General features: G+C 34.2%; 4 protein-coding genes across 8 annotated transcripts; 3 read left to right on the top strand and 1 right to left on the bottom strand.

Moving 5' to 3' along the window:
* The first annotated feature begins 11 nt into the window (after nt 1–11).
* Nucleotides 12–1,658, top strand: LOC122719831 (coiled-coil domain-containing protein 97). Its single transcript, XM_043946022.1, has 3 exons — nt 12–1,220; nt 1,298–1,460; nt 1,537–1,658. Exons 1-3 carry the CDS (start codon nt 349–351, stop codon nt 1,570–1,572), a joined length of 1,071 nt encoding a protein of 356 aa, XP_043801957.1. The 5' UTR covers nt 12–348; the 3' UTR covers nt 1,573–1,658.
* Nucleotides 1,659–1,938: 280 nt separating this feature from the next.
* On the top strand, nt 1,939–6,139 carry LOC122720077 (vacuolar protein sorting-associated protein 35). 2 transcript variants are annotated; one of them, XM_043946531.1, is made up of 12 exons: nt 1,939–2,003; nt 2,619–2,838; nt 2,937–3,060; nt 3,133–3,328; nt 3,390–3,584; nt 3,652–3,735; nt 3,826–4,062; nt 4,297–4,445; nt 4,520–5,006; nt 5,075–5,494; nt 5,593–5,736; nt 5,801–6,139. In XM_043946531.1, the coding sequence occupies exons 1-12, from the start codon at nt 2,001–2,003 to the stop codon at nt 5,978–5,980; spliced, it is 2,439 nt and encodes an 812-aa protein (XP_043802466.1). In that variant the 5' UTR covers nt 1,939–2,000; the 3' UTR covers nt 5,981–6,139. The 2 variants fall into 2 exon arrangements, with proteins under 2 accessions (XP_043802466.1, XP_043802467.1); XM_043946532.1 differs by having other exon boundaries at nt 1,944–2,003; nt 2,640–2,838.
* A 945-nt stretch (nt 6,140–7,084) lies between these two features.
* LOC122720076 (apoptosis-resistant E3 ubiquitin protein ligase 1) lies at nt 7,085–21,626 on the top strand. 4 transcript variants are annotated; one of them, XM_043946526.1, is made up of 16 exons: nt 7,085–7,175; nt 7,341–7,534; nt 17,645–17,801; nt 17,970–18,175; nt 18,293–18,492; nt 18,632–18,869; nt 18,957–19,126; nt 19,213–19,393; nt 19,472–19,683; nt 19,775–20,041; nt 20,118–20,193; nt 20,266–20,555; nt 20,634–20,759; nt 20,816–21,004; nt 21,084–21,346; nt 21,419–21,626. In XM_043946526.1, exons 2-16 carry the CDS (start codon nt 7,357–7,359, stop codon nt 21,519–21,521), a joined length of 2,856 nt encoding a protein of 951 aa, XP_043802461.1. In that variant the 5' UTR covers nt 7,085–7,175; nt 7,341–7,356; the 3' UTR covers nt 21,522–21,626. The 4 variants fall into 4 exon arrangements, with proteins under 4 accessions (XP_043802461.1, XP_043802465.1, XP_043802464.1 ...); XM_043946530.1 differs by lacking the exon at nt 7,085–7,175 and adding an exon at nt 15,574–15,785 and having other exon boundaries at nt 7,413–7,534; XM_043946529.1 differs by lacking the exons at nt 7,085–7,175; nt 7,341–7,534 and adding exons at nt 9,627–10,417; nt 15,574–15,785.
* Nucleotides 15,961–17,308, bottom strand: LOC122720078. Its single transcript, XM_043946534.1, has 3 exons — nt 17,196–17,308; nt 16,520–17,007; nt 15,961–16,382 (listed from the first exon to the last, which is right to left on the bottom strand). Exons 1-3 carry the CDS (start codon nt 17,287–17,289, stop codon nt 16,056–16,058), a joined length of 909 nt encoding a protein of 302 aa, XP_043802469.1. The 5' UTR covers nt 17,290–17,308; the 3' UTR covers nt 15,961–16,055.
* Nucleotides 21,627–21,770: the final 144 nt, after the last annotated feature.

Genomic DNA, 21,770 nt, shown 5'->3' with positions numbered 1-21,770 from the left:
GAACAATATATGTACACATACATACATATACATGTATGTATTATATATAAATGTATCTTAATATTTGTCACAGATTTCGATATATCATATTTCAAATAGATAGGTTTACGTATCAACGCAAACTTATGGGTTAGGTTTTTGATGACAGTACCAATGACGCATGTTGTGTAAATTGTGTAAGATTCATTAATTTAATAATAAAAACAAAAGTATTGTATTAAAAAATATTTTATATATTATTAATAAGTGCTGAGTTATAATATGTAAGGTAATATTAATAAAAAAATTAATTAAATTGATTTAATTATGCTGATATTGTAATTATAAAATAAAACAATTTGGTTAAACATGAGTAAGAAAAAAGATGTACAAAATTATACTCCAAAAATGATTGAAGATGATAAAAATAAAATTAGTGACAGGCAACTAATTGTTTTAAGTGAACAGGATAAAAATTTAGAAGAAGAACTGTTGTGTTATGTAGCAAAGAGTAAGGCAATTTTTAAGAGTCAACAAAAAAATGATCCAGATTTAACTTTTGAAGAAAAATTAACAATTGCACGCAATATTCTTCAAAAAAGTAATTGTTTATTTTTGTCTAAATTTGGTCATTATATGAAAAAAGAACATTTAAAATTATTTGAAAAAAGTAAAGATGAAGATTATGAAGTTGCTTATCATTTTAACAGATTACAAAGATATTTTAATAATTCAACAAGACAAACAGATGTTAGAAATAGAAGATATCAAGCATTAAAAACTTTAATAGAAGAAGGAGAATATTTTAGTGAATCTGAAATGATGAAAAGGAATCCATTGTTATATGAACATTTAATTGGACAATATATGACTGAAAAACAAAAGAAAATTAGAGATAATATAGATACTAAAAATATTACTTTTGTAAATTTATTGATGGAAAATATTGAAAGGGATAATTTAAAGAAAAAACAGAAATTACAAGAGGAAGAAGAACAAAATGTACTAGAAGAAAATGATTCAGATGAAGAACAAACAGATATATGTGTTTCAAAGAATAATGAAAAAGAAACTGAATATTGGGGTAAAACATCTAATTTCAAAAATATAGTACATAAAAATGAAACATTAAAAAATTTTCATTGTATTTCAAAGACAGAAAAACAAATACTTAAACAAGAGTTTGTAACAAACATGTATCAAAATTTTTTGGATGGAAAAGATACAGATTTTGATTATAGGTATTTATAAACATTTAATTTCATTAATGAAATAATCTTTCATTATTTACATATGCATATATTATATTTTTTTCTAGCACTGTTGATGATAATGAAACATATGATAATATAGATTTAAAAACCCAGGATGAAGAAGATAAATATTTTGATTCAGAATCACCTGAAACTATAGGACCAACTGAAGATCCAAATGAAATTGAAAGTGAGGATGAACTGGATATATATATGAAATCATTGAAGGTTAATTGATATTTCACAATTTATGATCAGTTCATATTAAAAGTTCTGATTCATAAATAGATTATTTATTCAATAGGAACAGGTTTCTACAGATAAACTCAAGCTTGGATAATCTTATATGTGATGAATACTCTCAGATGTAGTCTTATACATGTACATTAATTTAGATGCAATATTTATAAATAAAAATATATAAAAATTTAAATATCTATTTATTTTTTAAATCAAAAACATAAGAAATATATTAAAATAAAATAACTAAATTTTAAATATTTAATTTAGTGTGAAATAAATTATTTCAATATTTATGATAAAATATATATTGATGCTGTAAATTAATAATAAAAAAAATATATGTAATGCGATAGAAATTTTTTAATAAAATTAATTCTTTTGTTGGAACAATATCATTTTCCCTGTTAAATATATATATATATATATATAATATATAATCTGTAATCATATAGAGCGCGTCACTTTCAATGGGTGTTTCAAGTGCAGAAGACAAGTATTTACTTTTTTAAAAAAAAAAATATAAAAATGGTAAATATAAAATTAATTTCAAAAAGCATGTTAAACCCTTGCTTATAAAAAAAATTAATTGTACGCCAAATGAATTGAACAGAAATTTAAAAAATTATTTTTACCAAATTATTTCAATATCATGAAGGTTAATTATCGTAAAAATTTTAATGTTTATGTTTAACAATTCAATATTTAAAATATTGAATATTTAAAATTAATTTAACATTTCCTTTATTTTTTCCGAATACAAAAAAAAAGATTTAATAATATTTTTTTTTTATTTATTATTAGTCACATTTTATAGTAAAATTAATAACCTTTAATTTTAATTTAAAATGTAGTGTATTCAGTATTATATTAAGAATTGAAAATTATAATATATCAAAAATATTTTAATTGCAAAATCTATTTATTATAATACATTTTAACATGAACGGACTTTTTGCTTTTTGCATAATTTATGTAATATTTTCCTTTTATAAATATTAATTTAAATATAAATATTAATTAGTTTATAATTATAATATGGTAGAATAGTTTCTCCTTGCTTCTTTTTTATCATGAAAGCATAAAATAGTGCATGCTTGCATTGAGTGGCTTACCTAGCATGGTACTACCTGGTGTTCCTGGTAGGTATCTTTATTTTTCTCACAGCCAATGACACCTGCTATAACGGGAGTTGAAGAACAAGAAAAACTACTTGAGGATGCAATTGGTGTAGTCAAAGTGCAGGCTTTCCAAATGAAACATTGTCTGGACAAATCCAAATTGATGGATGCATTAAAACATGCATCTACGATGTTAGGAGAACTTAGAACTTCTCTTTTAAGTCCAAAGAGTTATTATGAATTATGTATCCTTAATTAAAAAAAAAAAATATATAGGTTTTATAAAATATTTTTAATAATTTTTTTTATAATAAATTCTATTTTTTCTTACATATAATTTTAGACATGGCAATTACTGATGAATTAAGACATTTAGAACTTTATTTATTAGATGAATTTCAAAAAGGAAGAAAAGTTACAGATTTATATGAATTAGTACAATATGTTGGAAATATTGTGCCTAGATTGTAAGTTTATTATAAATATATTATGATAATATGTACATATTTTTTTTGTAATATTTAATATTGTTTTTTTAGATATTTACTCATCACAGTAGGATTAGTATATATCAAAACAACACCTGGCTTAAAAAGGGATCTATTAAGAGATTTAGTAGAAATGTGTAGAGGTGTTCAACATCCTTTAAGAGGTCTTTTCTTAAGAAATTACTTATTACAATGTACCCGTAATATTTTACCAGATGTTGCTGAAGAAGATGATGAAGATGGAAATGTATATCTAGAAATGAACAATATATAAAAAGATCAAATTTATATTTTGTATTTTTTTTTAGGTCCGTGACAGTATAGATTTTGTCTTGATGAATTTCGCAGAAATGAATAAATTATGGGTACGCATGCAGCATCAAGGTCATACTAGAGACAGAGAAAGAAGGGAAAGAGAAAGAGAAGAACTTAGAATTTTAGTAGGAACTAATCTTGTACGACTAAGTCAGTTAGAATCAGTTACTTTAGAGAAATATAAAAAGGTTAATCTTAATATATTTAGTTTATTAAAATTTTGCAGAATAATTACCTAATAATAATCATTTTTAGCTTGTCTTACCAGGAATTTTAGAACAAGTAGTCAGTTGCAGAGATGCAATTGCTCAGGAATATCTTATGGAATGCATAATTCAAGTAAATGAAAGATAAATTTTTTAATTTATAAATATTTAAAATTGTAATAAAAGAAATTATTATTAATAATATATTCATATTTTTATTTAGGTTTTTCCTGATGAATTTCATCTACAAACATTAAATGCATTTTTAAAGTCTTGTGCTGAATTACAAAATGGTGTGAATGTAAAAAACATAATTATTTCGTTAATAGATCGTCTTGCAGCATTTAGTCAAAGATCAGATGGTGTGGGAGGGCCAGGAAGTCCTAATCAAGTACCAGGAATTCCACAGGATGTAAAACTTTTTGATGTTTTCAGTGATCAAATAGCTATAATTATACAAGTTAGTATGATTTATAAGAAAAAAAAAAAAGAATGTATATTATTAACTCAATTTTATTTAATTTATTTCTATGATGATCAGATACTGCACAAATTTGATAATAACGTGATTGATACTTATTAATATTCAAGTTATCCTTACTTATATAGTTTAAGTCTGAAAATTTTTCTTTATAAATTATTATTAAATTTTTAATTATTTTTAATTGTTATTATATTTGATTATTATTTACAGACAAGACAAGACATGCCTCCAGAAGATATAGTTTCTCTTCAAGTGGCTCTTATTAATTTAGCACATAAGTGTTATCCTGACAGAGTAAACTATGTGGATAAAGTTTTATTAACGACTGTTCAAATATTCCAAAAACAGAATGTAGATAAGTATGTATAATATAATATGAAGTATAAGTTTTTATACATAGATAAATATATAATAAATTTAATAAATTTTTTAGACTTGAATATAATAGTGCTGTATCAAGAGAGTTAGTGAGACTAATGAAAATTCCAATAGATAATTATAAAAATATATTAACTGCCTTAAAACTTGAACATTTTGCCCCACTACTTGATTATTTTGATTATGAAGGCAGAAAGTTGTTAGCTATTTATATAATAACAAATATTTTAGAAAATGAAACTTTAATACCAACTCTAGAACAAGTAGATGCAGTTCTTTCTATGGTGTCTCCATTAGTACAAGACCAACTAGATCAACCAAATATAGAAGAAGATCCTGAAGATTTTGCAGAAGAACAAGGTCTTCTTGGTAGACTGATTCATCACTTTAAATCTGAAACAGCTGATCAGCAATACATGATATTAAGTGCTGCTAGAAAACATTTTAGTGCAGGTGGAAATAAAAGAATAAAATATACTTTACCACCAATTGTTTTTCAAGCTTATCAACTAGCTTATACATATAAAGGATTGAAGGATCAAGTTAGTAAATTATTAATTTCTTGTTATAATTTTCAAAGAGTTGATTCGATTATTTTTCTTTGTTATAGGATGAAATGTGGCAAAAAAAATGTCAAAAAATCTTTCAATTTTGTCATGCAACTATTACAGCTTTAATGAAGGCTGAACTAGCTGAATTGCCATTGAGATTATTTCTACAAGGTGCAATAGCAATAGGTGAAATTCGTTTCGATAATTTTGAGATGGTTGCTTATGAATTTATGAGTCAAGCATTTTCAATATATGAAGATGAAATAAGTGATTCTAAGGCACAATTAGCAGCTATTACATTAATCATTGCAACATTCGAACAAATGAGTTGTTTTTGTGAAGAAAATGCAGAACCAATACGCAACCAGTGTGTTTTATATGCTAGTAAATTATTAAGAAAACCAGATCAATGTAGAGGTATTGCTACCTGTTCTCATATATTTTGGTCAGGAAAATCGTTAGCAACTGGCGGAAAAGAGGTGAATGCCATTCCTTTTTTTTCCCTTTTATTTAAATATCATTATATATATTATAATAAAATTATTTAAAAATATATTAATTTACATATTTTTTTAAGATGCAAAATGGATATAAAGTATTGGATTGTTTGAGAAAAGGTATCAGAATAGCAAGTCAATGTATGGATACTTCAGTTCAAGTACAACTTTATGTGGAATTATTAAATCATTACATCTATTTCTATGAAAAAGGCAATACTATGGTAAGAATTATATTTCTATTAATATGTATATAAATTAATATTCATTTTTTTTTTTTTTTTTTAGTTTACTGTCGATATTATAAATCAAGTAATAGCAAAAATTAAAGAAGAACTTCCCAATTTAGAAGTTAGCGAAGAAACAGAACAAATTCAAAAACATTTAGCTAATACACTAGAACATTTAAGAAATAGAATGGAATCTCCAGAAGCTGATGGTGTATCATATCAAGGACTTGTTCTCTAATGTAATTATTGTAAGCAACAATTTTGTACATAAAGCAATCGCCAATTATTTTATGAAATGAATATAAATTTTAAAAAAACGCTTATTAGATATAAATTATCATAATTTAAATCACATCAATTTACATGTAAAATTAAATTGTTAATAATGATGTATTATATATTATTTGTTGAGTATGTAATTCGTAAAATATAATTTTTATATTTGTTTTGACAGAAATTGTATTAATATTGTTGATTTCTTAATTCAAAAATTAAAAAATATAATTCAATATCTAGGAAATGTTTCAATTTCACTATATTTAATGAAAAATAAAGGAAGTAGAATAGAAATGAAGAGAAAAAATAAAAATTCGGGAATCAATACCATTTCTAGAGATAGATAAAATAAAAATATTATAGAGAAAATAATTAAAAAAAAGAACAGAGAAAAATATTAAAATTAGTGCCATTTCTAGATTGTCGAATACATAAAGTAATGAAATACATAAAAAAGAAACAGCATATAATAAGAAAAAGGTAAAGATAGAATAGGAAGAATTGATTAGTGCTATCTTTTGAATATTTTTAAAAAGATGTTTTTTTTAGTAATCAAATAATGGCGCTATTCTTCAATTCTTTATCTTACTTATAAAAAAATGTTTTTGGTATTTAAAAGATGGCGCTGATACCCCAATTTTTACATTACCTCTATTCTTTTTTTCTTCTCTTTGCCTATATTTCTTCTAAAATTTATACACTTAATAAATAGTTCCGATATCTGATTAATTTTGTTTTCTTTGTAAAATCTACTAATTACAAATCTTAACAAATTATTTAATTCAATTTTCGTATGCAAGTATATATATATCTTATGTTTATTTTATATTTATATTTACATTTTCATATATCAAAGAATATATTTTATATGTATATAAATTTTTTATTTATATATCATAAAGAATTTATATTTTTTATATATAAATTAACTTTTCTATATACGTGTAAAGAATATATATTTTTTTGATTTTCAGTCTGTCCATTAGAAGAAAGGCTGATGTATGAAATCCCTAGAAATTTATAGTGTTCTTCATCTGTCACTCCATCTACAGCAATCCTTATTCTGTATTAGTATGTAAGTCTTTACTCCATAAAACTGCACAAGCACAATTTTGTTAATGATATCATATATGGATTAACAGCTCTATGAAAATGTGGTAAGTCGATTAATGCAAAATACCACTAGTTATATTTCCCGGATATAGATTTGTTTACAAACACTATAGTGACATAACCTCAATTCAGATACTTAACCTGTTAACATAAATATTATATATATATACGCAGTTTGTCAATATAATTTATTACTATTCATTTTGAAGATGCACTTATCAGGAAATGGCACGATGGTCGACTGTATTATCTGGGGTATTCCTGGCCCTTACTATGATTTTATCCCTTGGCAAACTTTTGATGCTTGTCACCGGAAATGCAAACAACGGAGATCTCACCGAAGCAGATCAATGGCTTGCCGAAATTGGACTGAAACAATATCGACCTCTCTTCAAAAAGAAAGGTCAGAATTCCCTTAGTTATTTTTCTAATTCCATTATTTTATTACTCTTATATTACGCATTACATAATTATCAAATATCAATTCATATAAATGTTTATAAATAAAAGAATTTTTCAATTTGTAAACAATTTACGATAAAAGATAAAATAATCAATTTTAATACATCACTCATTCTATTTGGCGACTTTCTAAAACGATTACTATACTGCACAATAGATTCATTATTCAAACTTGAAATTCATTGTTAAGCATGTATTATCGATTGATCGTTAAATTACGGGTCTTTGTACGATAATGTGAATTTAACGAGCCTTTGCAAACGTTATTCATTACTGTATCAAGAATTGTAATGCTTCGGAATTCATTACCATTTCAAAGAGTTATGTAAGAACAATTTAAACAACTTAAACTGTTATGTGTTATGTGTAATTAATTTTGCAATATTTTTCTTTATGTATTTATGTATCTGAAAAATTATGAAAAATATTTATAAAGATCTATTATATAAAAAATAGAGAAATTTTTTTATGTAAAGCTTTAAAATATTGAATGAAAAAAAAAAAGATTGAATAGAAAGAGAAAATATTATAAGATATGCGCAAAATTGTACTTCAGTTTTTATCGTAGCTTGTTCCCCCGCATGTTTTTCTTATTAGATTCAAAAACCAAAGCGAAGCAAGCTGATAAATCTGCGTCAGTGTCCAAACTTTTATCATCTTGGCCCTGGCTGATGCCAAGGATATAAGCGCTTGCGCGAATGTTTCTTCGGAGTTAGGCTTTTATATCTCGGTATTGGTGGAATGAACGAATGGATACGAAGTTCCCCAGCTGCGGCAATGTCACTGCGCGCTGTTTGCACTTGAGCCAATGGGGTGGGGACACTGCCCCTGCTCTCACCCTTTTCGAGAGCAAACGTTTTGTATGTACACAATCACCTTTATTGTTTTTTAATCTATCCATCACTGAACATTTACGATTGGTCCTAAAGCACTCGTATATTGGCAATAAATTTTAATGATCCAATACTTTTATATTCGAATAATCGTACTTTTATCCCTGCTATATCGAGTTTGTCAATTTAAACGAAATTGTGCTACGAATCATCTAAATAATAACTGATCGATTATATATTATTATAATAATATTTCGTTCATTTCGTGTAAATTTTATATTACATAAATAGATTTATCATCGGTATTTATTTTATACTAATTTTTCGCGTTGATTTAATCACTTTTAGCATGGTAAAAAAATAAAAAGATCCTTTAGAAGCTTTGATTTCCGTTGACACGACAGAAAACAAGATTCTCTTGTCGAGAGCAAACTAATGATCCAGTCAGCAAGTAATTGCCCTCAATAATTACTACGTCCTATCCGAATTTCTTATCGACCATCAAAGTAGATCGTCAAAGATTAAATATGACTACTCGTCGAGAGCGCTCACGCGAACATTTCTTTACGATTGAACGACGAGTGCGCTGCAATTACTGGAAAAATTCAAGGCAATGTTAGGACCAATGACAAACTCGAGTCCGTTTAAAAGTACCATCGAAAGTTTTTTTTTTTTCTTTTTTTTTTAATTTTTAAACCAAATTAATCTATTGCGGTAGCAAGAAAATGAATCGCCCCGTCTTATATTTGGAACGATTCCATAAAACGTAATGGAAAATCAACCCCTTTCTCCCTCTATCTCTTTCATTGATTTTCAATTTTTCCCGAAGATGCAGATTTTTTTAGAAACGAGATCTTTCGAGGATCTACAAGAAATAGAATTTCATAAGGGGGAGGGGAGAGGAAAATAAAGGAGTAGAATTTCGTTTCGTAAAAATGATGGACAACGAGAAAAAGAAAAGACAGGAAAAAAAGAGGGAGAAAGCGTTATGGCGCGATTAAACCGGTAGCAGAGACATAGGCGAAATGGTGGACGATTTTGGAAGAAAAGGAAGAAAGCGAAGGATCGGTTTGGTTGGCGTGGTTGGTCTTCGTAGCGTGGGTTGGGTGGGAGTAGTGAACGGGTGGCAGAGGGTGGCTCTGTCCGTGTAATCGTATCGTATGCAGTCGTCTAGCGTGAGTCCGCGCGAGTGGATCGCGGAGTCGCATCGCTCTCGGTTATCGGCCGAGGCACTCGCACGGCGGAAACCTTACTACCCCCTTACTACGTCCTTTCGCATTATTTCTCGCGGACCCGTTCAATCGCGTGAACCAAACGACGTGAGCATTATGCGCGCAGCCAGAGGGCGCGTACGCATGAACCACCATAAAAACGGAATCCCTGTGAACGATGAAATCGTGAACGAACCTCGGATGTTCGCGCGTTCACCGAGGCTTTGACACATTGGCCCGCCTCACCCTTAGTAGACGCGTCGAAGTCGGTCGTAGAAAGAGCTCGCGTTTTATCACCCCCGATACCACCCCCTCTCTCCCTCTCTCCCCCTTCAACCCCGTCATTTATTCGCGCCCTCGCGCGTACTCTCCACTTCGAGACGCATATACACCGTCGGAAAGAACACCGTAGAACGTCTCTCTAGATTTCTCACGTTCACCACCTGTCCCGAGGATACGAGTTCTCCTCCTCTGTCGCTTCCTCTCTCTCCCCCCACCCACCTGAGCCCCTACCGTAGACAACAAGTAGCGAGATCGTAATTAATATCGTAAACAAGTGCGACGCGACACTCTCCTGTTGCGAAGGGGTACGATTTTGTTTGTTGCGCCCGAGAACTGCATTTCGAATTAGCCGAATTAGCCGCATACCTTTTTGCTGGCAACGCTCCCCCATTTCCGCTGGGTTACCCGCGATCTTTTATCTCCCCAACTTCGAGTCGCCGAACACCGATCCTCCGGCGGAAAAGCAGTCTTCAGGTGACGAGAAATCGATTCGAATCCGTAAGTTCACATCTTCTTCTTCTTCTTCTTCTTCTTCTTCTTCTTCTTCTTCTTCTCTCTTCGACGAACATTCGTTTCTTACGATCGAATATCACGCGCGCGCTTATTATTTTTAATTACAAGCCAAGAAGAATCAGTTGAAGAACCAGTTGAAGTACTTCACGAACTTTATCCTTTTTTGCTTTTATCCTTCACCCTAATTTTGCACCGCACCCCCGATAGAAATTGCATGCTTTTACAAATTGTGCAAAAATTTCCCTAATTAAGAGAACACGCATGCGAATTCCATGCAAGCGAACGTTTGCTTGAATCTCGTGGAATTTTTCGGGGTTGAAAAGTTGAATGTTGGCGAAAAGTTTTCCGAGGGAAGAAGGGGTAATCACAAGGATTCGTCGCGGGACGAATTTCTTTCTTTTCCCGAAACCTGGTCTGATCGCGTAGGTGTTGTTGTTGCGAGCCGTTTCAAGGCTTTGTTATTCGGGGCCGCGCGAGGTCACGGAACGACTTCATCGCGAAAGACGTTGACGTCACAACGCCGCTCGTAAACTCTCGCGACACCGACGCACGCTCTCTCTTTCTCTCTCTCTCTTTCTCTATTCGAGCATTTTCGAAAAGTAAGGGATCGCCTAAAGCGCGGCCTGCATTGCGACACTTTGAACGTTTTTCCCACGAGCATCGTGATCCGGGGGAGGAAAAGTTTGCCGGTAATGCGTTTTATCGGCTCGATGTCGATGCCGTCGAAACTCGCCGCTGGGAAACTCGAGAAGATTGGCATAAAGAAAATTCAATTCCCAACTTTTCCCAACTTTCTTCTTTCTCCTTGCGTATATATATATATTCGAAAGATAAACGTACAGGATATAGGATAACTCGAGTTATGGTAATTCGAAAAAGGGGAATAAAAATATATAGTAAATGATCTGTACGAAAATGCGCATAGAAATGCGAAATCGTTACGAGAATAGATGATATTCTTTGGAAAAAAGAAACTGTGGCATTTCAAAAACATTTATTTCAAGTTTGAAAACGTTTTAAAATCATTACTCATCCCAAGGTAGAATCGATATAATCCGCCAGTACCTCGGCCATTTTCCTCATTGTCCACGTGTCGTAATTTATCACGAACCATTTTTCGTGTGCGCATTGTTCGAAAATAATGAAGCGAAACGAAATTTTCGGGGAGGGATGTCCGTGGGCATAAATCAATCCGTTGCAATGAAATAGGAAATTTTTCGCGCTCGTTACGAGAGCGAAAGCGAGAGGCTCGTAATAAAAGGAGAAAGGGAAGATAATCGATTGGCAGATCGATCGATTGGGAAATCGAGCGGGTTTGGCAACACGCACGCAGAGAGAGACAAACATATAGGATGTCGATGTACACGGGTGAATAGGATTAATTGATCGCGCTTAAAATTGATTTTCCCGGTGTCGTTGTTGCGTACAAGTAAGTTGCACCAACTAAACGTCGGCCGATGGGAAAAGTATCGATCCGTACGTGTCTGACCTTAACCTTTCTTAACGCGGAAAAATTTCCCCTCGAGAACAATTTGAAAAAGACCGAGTGACACGTTTCACTGGTTGCATTAAATATTAATTGCCATTCCACGAAACAAATGCGTAATTTCGAACAAAGAATCGAAAATTCGAGAAAGAAATCGTATACCCACGAATACCTATTTTAAACGCCCTTTAATAAAGGGGGAAGGAGATGACTTTTTATACGAGTATAAAAATGATTTTGAAATGGCGCGAGTATAAATGGCGATCGTTGAAACAAATTGAAAGCAAAAATTTCTTTGATTACAACGGTACTATAACGGTATTATAATCCCTTTATATTTGATAAATTTTACTGGATATATTTTATAAAAAAAAAAAGAAAAAAAAATATCCGTACGAGCATTATTGCTTTCGAGAATGATGAAAATGTTATCCAAAAACTGTGCAATAAATTACACGAATTTAACGGTGTTATCCGTCTACGTGCGACGCAACGAATTCCGGATACCAATTACGTTTTACCGCGCCACGAACAAATTAATCATTCCACGAGCGTATCCTCTACTCGTCGTATTTTTCTACATTTCTATTGATCAAAAAACAAACAAAAAAAAAAAAAAAAAAAAACAAATCGACGAGATACAAATCAATGTATACCTATCTATATTACAGATGTACTTGAAACCCCCCGATTATCTCGTTTAGATAGACGATCGAAATGCGCAAACGAATCGCATGGGAAAAGGAAGTGTATGTACAAACACTCGAATGCACGCTATCGCTTCGATTCAATCGTATACATCCATTGTATATAACCATGAATCATCCTTCACACCACTGATATATTTTCTCAATCAAATGAAAAAAAAATTGAAATTCGTCGCAAATATTTTTTGCTACGTGAACGCGTATTATAACGAATAATACGTTAATAAATAAACTTCATCACTTGGCAAAAATTGTGTATCCCTTGTATACCTTCGCTCGAAGAAGAAGACGTCTTAGATAGGCACACACTCGTCTCGAGTAGCCGGCAAGATTTTAATTAGTCCGGGAAACAATCGCTCGTTCTCGCGGGAGGAACGTATTCATCGCGCTTTCGTATCCTTTCATTCGAGCAAAGCTGATCCCCGAGGGTCCTCTAAAAACTTCTTTTCACCGAAACTTATCGCTGGCTTCTTACAATTTCAAGGGAAAAAAAGAGCGGAGGAGGAAAAAAGGGGAGTAGTAGGGGAAGGGGACAGAGAAGAAAGAGAATCGTGATTACAAGTAGGATCGTTTAATCGCTTTGCCGTTAAGGCTAAAAAAACGGCACGCCGCCGTGCACTGGATTCCATTAATGCGGTAACACGCCAGAGTATTACGCGCCATGGTGGTGAAACTGTGTCACCAAGTTTGTTTCTCAGCCCCCCTTCCCTCCCCCCTAAGTGGTGCGCGGGTATTCTCAGAATATCGCTCTCGAAATACATGGGCAAACGGCAATAAGAGGCGACGGGAGGAAGGGAAATTAACCAGACGAAAATGTTGCAATTCGGCGCAATATCGTGTCCCCGGTTAAGTAGAAGATAGACACAAAAGCGTGCAATGGCAAATGTGTAGGAATCGATCTGTCCTACCTTCATAATACCGGCAACTCTCTCGTGCATAATCATGAGAATGTATGACATACGTATGCCCTGGTTTTCCTTGCCCACCACCACCACCACCACCGTCACTGCCTCCACTACCTCCTGCCGCTGCTTCAACCCCGTTGCTATTCCCCGAAAGGATCGTTAGCACGAAGTAATGCCAGTGAAGGATATCCGTTCGAAAAGGTCAAGAGTCCACGTCGAGGTTGCCGTGTTCTACGCGGGCTTGATTCTTTCATTGTTCCCATGCTACATTTCTCTTCTTTTCTTCCTCCACGTGTACATTTCCGTTTCGACCACGGCCCAGAAAAAAAATAACTGGGGAAAGGAGGAAGGTTGGGAGGGGAGGAGAGAAAATGGGGAAAGGCGGAAAAAGATCTGAAAAACATCGAGAGCCACCGCATTCTTCTTTTACCTTTGAAACATTACGAGCTCGAGAGCTTTGATGGACTCGCTAATGGAAACGTTTATCCCTCGAAGTCCTGTAATACTTGATGGGATGAAATGGTCCGCGAATTTTTCCATTACTTTTTTTTACTCGGGGAGGGGAGGGGAAAACTTAAAAGTATCGTGATTCGATCTTTAACCATCACCATCATCCATCCGTTGTTGTTGTTCGATTAAATCGAGCATACGCGTTTCTATCGTTCATCCTTCTCAGTGCAATCTCGTGCTCTTGTTTCGTTTCGAGAATTAACGACACTCGAGACTCGAGTAAAAAAAAGAGATCGAAAAATCGCGGAGGAGACACGTGTCCAATTCGTTCCACGGATGCCACGGATTATACCTTGAAATGCAATCCTGTGTTTCGTCCTTCCAATCGTTTTTTCTTTTTTTTTTTTTTTTATCGGCGGCAATTGGCGCGGTGCACGTCGGCCAATAAATTGTGCAAGGGAAACGAGATGAGCGTGGAAAACACGGGTACGATAACCCCGGTTCGACCTCGAGTGGACTCTTGACCCGCTTTCAGGACCCGTTTAATTCATGGTAACGTTCCGTTGTAGTTGATTAAATCGCCACCCTATCGATCCGCGATCGTTTGATCGGCATGGTTAATCGAGCGGCCTGAAAGCGCGCCGATACAACCGAAGAATCCATCGAAACAGCTATCAATCTCTTTACTCGAATCGAGTAAACCCCGGATCTGGGTCAACGCGGGCGAAAGTATATACGGCGAAACATCTCCCTTTTTTCCCTCCCCCTCTTTACCGTTTCGATTGCGCCTTACAAATAAGTTTAATCCTTGAACCCTCGACGAGAGATCCCCGCAAAGTTGGTCCATTAGAGATGGCGAAAAAGCTTCCAGCCACCGAATTACCACCGAAATCCCCCTTCTTCGTTATTCACGACGCGCTCGAAATCGCGTGCAAGTAACGGAAAGTATATTTTTTCCTTATCATCCTAGCATTATCGAGCAAATATTATTACCTCCGTTTTGATCTTGTTCGCGCGAGCCTGTATAATAGCTTTCACCCGATTCTTGTAATTAAAATTAATCGCGTGTCGTTAGGAAGTCGCGATGCAACCTCTCCCCCTCTAGTCTTTCCTCTAGAAGAAATTGATCGATGCTTCGCCTCTTACAAGCTTCCCTTTCTTCTCTCCTTTCTAATTGCATTCGCTTCGTTGCAAAAAATACATGTATATATATATATACACTAGCTGCGCACTAACCGTTTGTACGACAAGCGAAATATTAAACCTCAGCTTGACAATACCGTCACGTCCCGCACAATTGTCAATGGCTATTCGTCATTCAATCATCGCAGCAGTCGCACTTTGCGCGTGGGTGACGCAGTCGAAAACAAAAGGTAGATGGTTTCATTGTTCGATGATACGACGCAACTCGGGTATAAATTTATTTTTCCCGCGATTATATAAAAGTATAAAAGAATGTTAAATATCCGTTTTCGAAATTGATTTTCGCGCGCGTAATTGTTGGCGAATTTATTATTATATATGGTTATTCCATATCGCGAAATCGATCAAGATTAATGAGATGAAACGGTGGTGTAATGATGTTTCGAGAAGATGACCTCGTGGCGAGCGAGCGATGCGACGGTGAACGAAAGAAAGAATGCTTCGTAGTCGGTAAAAGTTGACGAGCGAAGAGAACGACCGTGGAGGAATTATGCCGGACAAAAATCGAGGCTGTCGAGATGGACAACGCGACAAAGATTTCTTTGCCGATGAGATATCGTCCATCGGCATGTCGCTACGGCCCAGCGGTAGCGCTTCTTCCGGTAAGTAAAAAAATAAAAAACCTCACAGTTGAAAACGAACATTTTTTAAATCCAATGAATTATTCTTGCGATTAAATTTCGTCGTAAAAATAAGTATTCCTTCCGTACGAACGAAGGTTCGAGAAAAAAATTTTCTAACACAACCAAGTTTGCTTTTCAAAAATTAGAGACGATCTTTACTCGTAATTATTTATATTTTCAATCTTAAAATCTTACGCTTAATTTAATCATGGAAGTTACAATTACTTTTTACCTCCTTTCTTTTTTTTTTTAATTCATTTTCGTTTGATGGATATAGAAGAACAATTTCTTGATTACGTTCCCGTTGGTGAGCTGATGACGATTCTCCGCAGCTATGCATCTCGTCAATTGGTATCTCTCGATGGCACAGCGGTTGATCGTGGAATTCGATTTCTCAAGACCTGTTCGAAACTGATTGAACAAATTCAGGATGATGCATTCTTTCATCAAGACTTCTGATTCGGCCACGCTCGTGTCGCCGATGGCGCAGAGCCAAAGCAGCTTATCCACCCATGCTTCCTTCTCGCTCTCCTCGTTTCTGTAGTTCACCCCGTGGTCCCGCATCCACAGAGTTAGCTGTAATTTCCGAATCGATAAATAAACCGAATCGCAACATCTATCGCATCGTCCCTGAATTTTAACAACAAATGAAATTCTTCGAAAGAAAGAGATAGCTTTAACTTTCTATACTCGGATTCGCTACCTTGGCTTACCTTTCCCCGACATTTGAAAGTCAAAGGATTGCCGAAGAAGTACACTTTGTCGATACCACCCGGCAACGTTGAAGGTTCCAAACAAGTTAAACGATTCTCTCGGATGTCGAGTCGCTTGAGCAACGGTATTTTGCCGAAGATCACCGGTTCAATTATATCGATCCTATTGAAAGACAGGTCCAATTGTTCCAGGTATACTAGATCCTTGAACCATGCCTCCCTCACACGTGTGATGTTATTGTTCGGTAGGCCGAGTTTCCTCAAGTTAGCCAAACTGTCGAACCCCTCCAAATGAATGTCGTTTATACGACAATGGTGCATGTTCAAAGATTGCAAATGTTTCGCGTATCTCGCGAAAGCTCGCTCCGGAATGTATCGTAAATTCGAGTTGAAGATCAATATAGACCTCACCGAGTCCGTCGTCTCGTTGAAAACCGTTTCTAACGTGACGTTGAAGCATTGCAACCGATCGACCGACCCTCCGTTCCCTGAAACGTTTATCGATTCGATAAATTAGAGAAATTTCGAAAAATCATTTTATCTTTTCTCTTCTCGTAAAAAAACAAAAAAAAAAAACGTAAAAAACGATCATCGAATGGTGTTCCACTTTTTCCGATTCCGTATACGGAACAATTGAAAATTGAACGCGAGCGAAGGGGAAAAGTTTTTGCCTCACCTTCTTCGTGTTTGTTCACGATGCATATCGTAAGCGCAGGCCCGATGCACTTGAGAATGCACAGCGGAAAGACGAGGAACGACGTACGACGCATTTTTAAGTGGCTTACACAGTTTGACGATTTTACGACGAATGACTACGCAATGAAAATTAGACGGGTGGAGGAATCAGCTCCTCGCTTCGAATTATCAGGCCTCGTTTCCTGTCATTTTCTATACACGGATACCCGTCGTTATCGCAAATTCCTCTGATTGAGTCTCTAATTAAAAAAAAAAAAATAATATAATAGTAATAACAATAATCTTTGTTCGTCTATAGTAGCTCGGAATATAATTCGATGCGATTAATTGCTCGATCGTTTCCTTTGTTTTGTTTTTTTTTCTTTTCTTCTTCTCCTTCTTCTTTCCTTTGCGAGATCATAGAGGAAGGAAATGATTCGAATGTTACAGGTATCTCATCCCTTGCGAGTTGTGGCGAGGTGGACGCGTTGCCGGAATTACCAGCCCAGGACGAGGAACGATTGCAACGCGCCGCACGTTTGTTGCAACAAAGGCTCGTTTTACGGCAATGGCTCACTGACCATGGCTTGCACAGCCATTATCAAAAGTGAGCAGAATATTTTCCACAGTTATTTTTAGATATAATAAATATGTAAAAATATCTATGGACAATTGTTTGTCATGCGAATATTGCGGTCCTCTTCGAAAGGAAAGATAAGATCTGTTTTTCATTTTCTTTTCTTCTTCTTCTTTTTTTTTTTTTTTTTTTCATCAGATTAATGCAGATGGAAGTGATGTCTCTGGAGGATGTGTATTGGGTGGAGGATAATGCGGCACGGGCAGCCCTTGGCAAGGATTTACCGCGATGGACCCAGGCCAGACAGACGTTGCCTACTTCAAAGGAAGATTTAGAAACCCTCAAGGCTGATTTGTGGAGCGCCGTGGTGAAAAATAGCCAACATCAAGACGCTTGGACATGGGGTATGACTCTTTCTCATCGTTTTTCGTAAACTGTAAAATTGTATATAATACACAGAAAATAAAAAGTTTTTCAAGGAAAAACTTGATGAATAACTTTCCTTCCTTTGTACCTGGCAGGTGGAATGTTAGTTGTCTCCGTGTCAGTAGCAGGGTTAGTGACCCTGGCTGCTATGACACAGCCGGCCCTAGCACCAGAGGCAAAACACTCCTTGTTACAATATGTGACCGGAAAGTATTTACTACCGAGCAATTGTCGGGTTCATTTTGCATGGGATGAGCCGCAACTTGTGGGAGAAACTATGACGTTTACAGTGAAGGTATACGCAATAAAAGTTTTTAAAATAATATATTTAAAAACGAGTAATAATAAAAATAAAATTTATTTCTTTGGCCAAACAGCTAGCTAATTTATTTTTTTATGACGATCGTATTTCATTTTCAAAATATGATTTACAGTTTTATCAACGCAACGGCCAACCGTATCCAATTTGTGACAAAGACAATTTGATCGTCGAAGTCACAGAGGGTACACGAAGAGTAGCTACCCTAATAGAGTTAGGAGGCACTGATCCCTTAGCTGCAAACACTGCAGTTGTAAAGTTTACTGTCCGCCATGCTGGACAATATCGAATAGCCGTACTTATTGGTTCGTGTCACGTTCACGGCAGCCCGTTCCTTAAAAATTTTCTTCCCGGTACGATTCGCCATTATCCGAAAGATATTTATGATAGAATTGTAACCAATTGTTAAATCACGTTTATTTATATTTTATATTATTTAGGCCCCCCAGATCCGAATAAGACCGTGTTCGTACGACAAAGTTCAACGGTCGTTTGTACAGCCGGAATTGCACATTCTATGACAATAGAGCCGCGAGATGAATACGATAATCTATGTATATTTGGACCTGGTGATAAACCTACGGAGGGTTATCAAGTTAACATTACTCAGGCAAGTAATGTTAGTGGAAAACACGGCTCAGAATTTAACGATGGTTACGTTGTGATTAACTTCTTTTACGATTATTTTAATTACAGATTGGTAGTACAATGAATAAATCGGCTATTACAAATTGCAGTATACAATTTGACTATGACTCTCCAAATCAAAGGATTCGTTTAAAAGTCAGTTTCCCGAAGGGCAACTGCTACCATGCGACAGTTAGTTTACGCGGATTGCAGCTACATAACGGCGATTTTGACATCATTGTACTCGAGAGTACGAAAGATACTTTCGTTCTTAAATTTTCTTCACAACGAAGTTTTATTTTTACAATATTTATATTTGTTAGCGTAGGTGATGTTGCTAGAATGGTACATAATAACGTGGCCTCGAAAGATCCCAACATTTGTTATGCCGCAAAATTGTTGGGTATGCAAGGAGAAAAATTTTCGAAACCGAAAAAAGTTGTCTGCTTTATTTCGCCTAAACAGCTCACTATCAAGGAATACTTGTTAAGAATTATACCAAAAAGGCTCGTTACTTTCAGGCTTTGCCCATCAACTAAAGTAAGTAATTCGATTTCTCGGAAGGGAAAAATTAAAATTTTTTTTTCCTAGATATATAACACGTGCAATAATTTAAAACGATGTCTTTCAGTTCCATTTTGATTGTTCAAATAATCAATACGATGGTTACGACTCTTTTTCTATCGATGATGGATGTCAGCCACCCGTTGAATTAATTTCTCTGTATCGAGATATAATAGCCGCTACATTTACGTTGTTTTTGTTGAAAAATATAGGTGGAAGTGAAACTTTTGCTGACAAACAAGATTTCTTTTATCACGAAGTTCGAAAGCATCATCAAAAACATTACCATGAAAAACTTCTGGTGAAAGTTCAACGCGATAAATTGTTAGAATCGGTAAATATCGAGTATTAATTAAAGCGGTGTATAATTTAGTCAAATTGATTACTCTTTTTCTTTTTTTTGCTTTAAGTCTATGAAATCTACAAAAGGATTCTCTGTTAGTGATTGGTGTAGAAATTTTGAGATCAATTTTCAAGGTGAACAAGGTACGTTCCTTACAGAATACGAGAATATTTTTTGCTATTGAAAGAAAAATAATATTTAATATTTCATTTCAGGTGTTGATTGGGGTGGTGTTCGACGGGAATGGTTTGAATTAATTTGCGCGGCTCTATTCGATTCTGGAAACGGTTTATTCGCGTCCTTCGGAGAATCGCAGCAGGCACTAGTTCATCCTAACAGTAAACGGCCTTCACAGCTTAAACTAAAGCATTATGAGTTTGCAGGGCGAATCGTGGGCAAATGCTTGTATGAATCTGCTCTTGGTGGTTCCTATAGACAGTTAGTACGTGCAAGATTTACGAGATCATTTCTTGCGCAAATCATAGGCCTCAGAGTACATTATAAGGTATAATTTTTTAAGATCTATATCAATAAAAAAGAAAATTTAAAAAAAAATAAAGCAATATTTTTATTTTTCTTATAGTATTTCGAACAGGATGATCCAGATTTATATCTGAGCAAAATAAAGTATATTCTTGAAAATGATGTCGAGGAAATGGAACTTTATTTTGTCGAAGAAGAATATGACAAAGATGGTCAATTATTAAAAGTAAGATCATATTATATATTTATTTATATTACCTTATTTAAATTCATTTATTATAGGTAGCTGAATTAATTCCCGGAGGTAGTAAGATTCGTGTAACAAACGATACGAAACTTCGTTATTTGGATGCACTCGCACAACATAGACTCGCTAGTTCCGTACGAAACGAAGTAGAACATTTTCTAAGAGGTCTAAACGAACTTATTCCTGATAATCTTTTGGGAATTTTTGATGAAAACGAACTTGAAGTATACAATTTGTATTTTTCTCTCTCTCTCTCTCTCATTTGTAAATATCTTCCACTTACTTCATATGTATTTGTTATAGTTATTGTTGTGTGGTACTGGTGAATACAGCGTAGCAGATTTACGTGCGCACCATATAGCTAATGGAAGCTCCCCAGAGTTTCTTCGAGTTCTTGATTGGTTCTGGACTGCAGTTAGCAACTTCACGCAAGAGGAGATGGCCCGATTATTACAATTTACCACAGGCTGTTCGCAATTACCACCAGGTGGATTTCAACAATTGAGTCCACGATTTCAAATTACAGCAGCACCAACTTTTGCCAATTTGCCTACAGCACATACTTGGTAAGTAATTTTATATTTTAATTATAGTAATAGTAATTTTTCAAAATAATAATTATTTAAATATTTTTACAGCTTCAATCAGCTCTGCTTACCCGATTATGAATGTTACGATCACTTTGAGCGAGCTTTATTATTAGCGATTAGTGAAGGTACTGAAGGATTTGGTATGATTTAAAGATTAAATGTCAATTAAGTTCTAGTCTTATCGAATTTTATTATTTATTTCTTTTTTTTTTTTTATTTGTAATCAATACAATTTTATTTAAATATGTATTACGAGATCAGAAAAAATTATCTCACATTTTTATACGTAAAAAAAAAAAAAGAAAGGAAAAAAAAATTTTTTNTTTTTTTTTTTTTTTTTTTTTTTTTTTTGCGTTTTGGCAAATGACTATCAATATAACAATCCAATATATTTCAAAAC

The sequence above is a fragment of the Apis laboriosa genome, unplaced genomic scaffold (assembly GCF_014066325.1).
Source record: "Apis laboriosa isolate Shangri-la unplaced genomic scaffold, ASM1406632v1 scaffold9_cov152, whole genome shotgun sequence".
Classification (NCBI taxonomy): domain Eukaryota; kingdom Metazoa; phylum Arthropoda; class Insecta; order Hymenoptera; family Apidae; genus Apis; species Apis laboriosa.
This window is presented reverse-complemented; position numbering and strand designations above follow the sequence as displayed.

Coding starts and splice junctions, on each gene's coding strand:
- LOC122719831 (XM_043946022.1), top strand. CDS start 349: ATGAGTAAGAAAAAAGATGTACAAAATTATACTCCAAAAATGATTGAA. Junction 1,221..1,297: donor GATACAGATTTTGATTATAG/GTATTTATAAAC, acceptor ATTTTTTTCTAG/CACTGTTGATGATAATGAAA. Junction 1,461..1,536: donor TATATATGAAATCATTGAAG/GTTAATTGATAT, acceptor TTTATTCAATAG/GAACAGGTTTCTACAGATAA.
- LOC122720078 (XM_043946534.1), bottom strand. CDS start 17,289: ATGCGTCGTACGTCGTTCCTCGTCTTTCCGCTGTGCATTCTCAAGTGC. Junction 17,008..17,195: donor CGTGAACAAACACGAAGAAG/GTGAGGCAAAAA, acceptor TAAACGTTTCAG/GGAACGGAGGGTCGGTCGAT. Junction 16,383..16,519: donor CTTTCAAATGTCGGGGAAAG/GTAAGCCAAGGT, acceptor CGGAAATTACAG/CTAACTCTGTGGATGCGGGA.
- LOC122720077 (XM_043946531.1), top strand. Junction 3,061..3,132: donor GGAAATATTGTGCCTAGATT/GTAAGTTTATTA, acceptor TTGTTTTTTTAG/ATATTTACTCATCACAGTAG. Junction 4,446..4,519: donor CAAAAACAGAATGTAGATAA/GTATGTATAATA, acceptor TAAATTTTTTAG/ACTTGAATATAATAGTGCTG.
- LOC122720076 (XM_043946526.1), top strand. CDS start 7,357: ATGGCACGATGGTCGACTGTATTATCTGGGGTATTCCTGGCCCTTACT. Junction 20,042..20,117: donor GCGATAAATTGTTAGAATCG/GTAAATATCGAG, acceptor TTTTGCTTTAAG/TCTATGAAATCTACAAAAGG. Junction 20,556..20,633: donor GCCTCAGAGTACATTATAAG/GTATAATTTTTT, acceptor TTTTTCTTATAG/TATTTCGAACAGGATGATCC.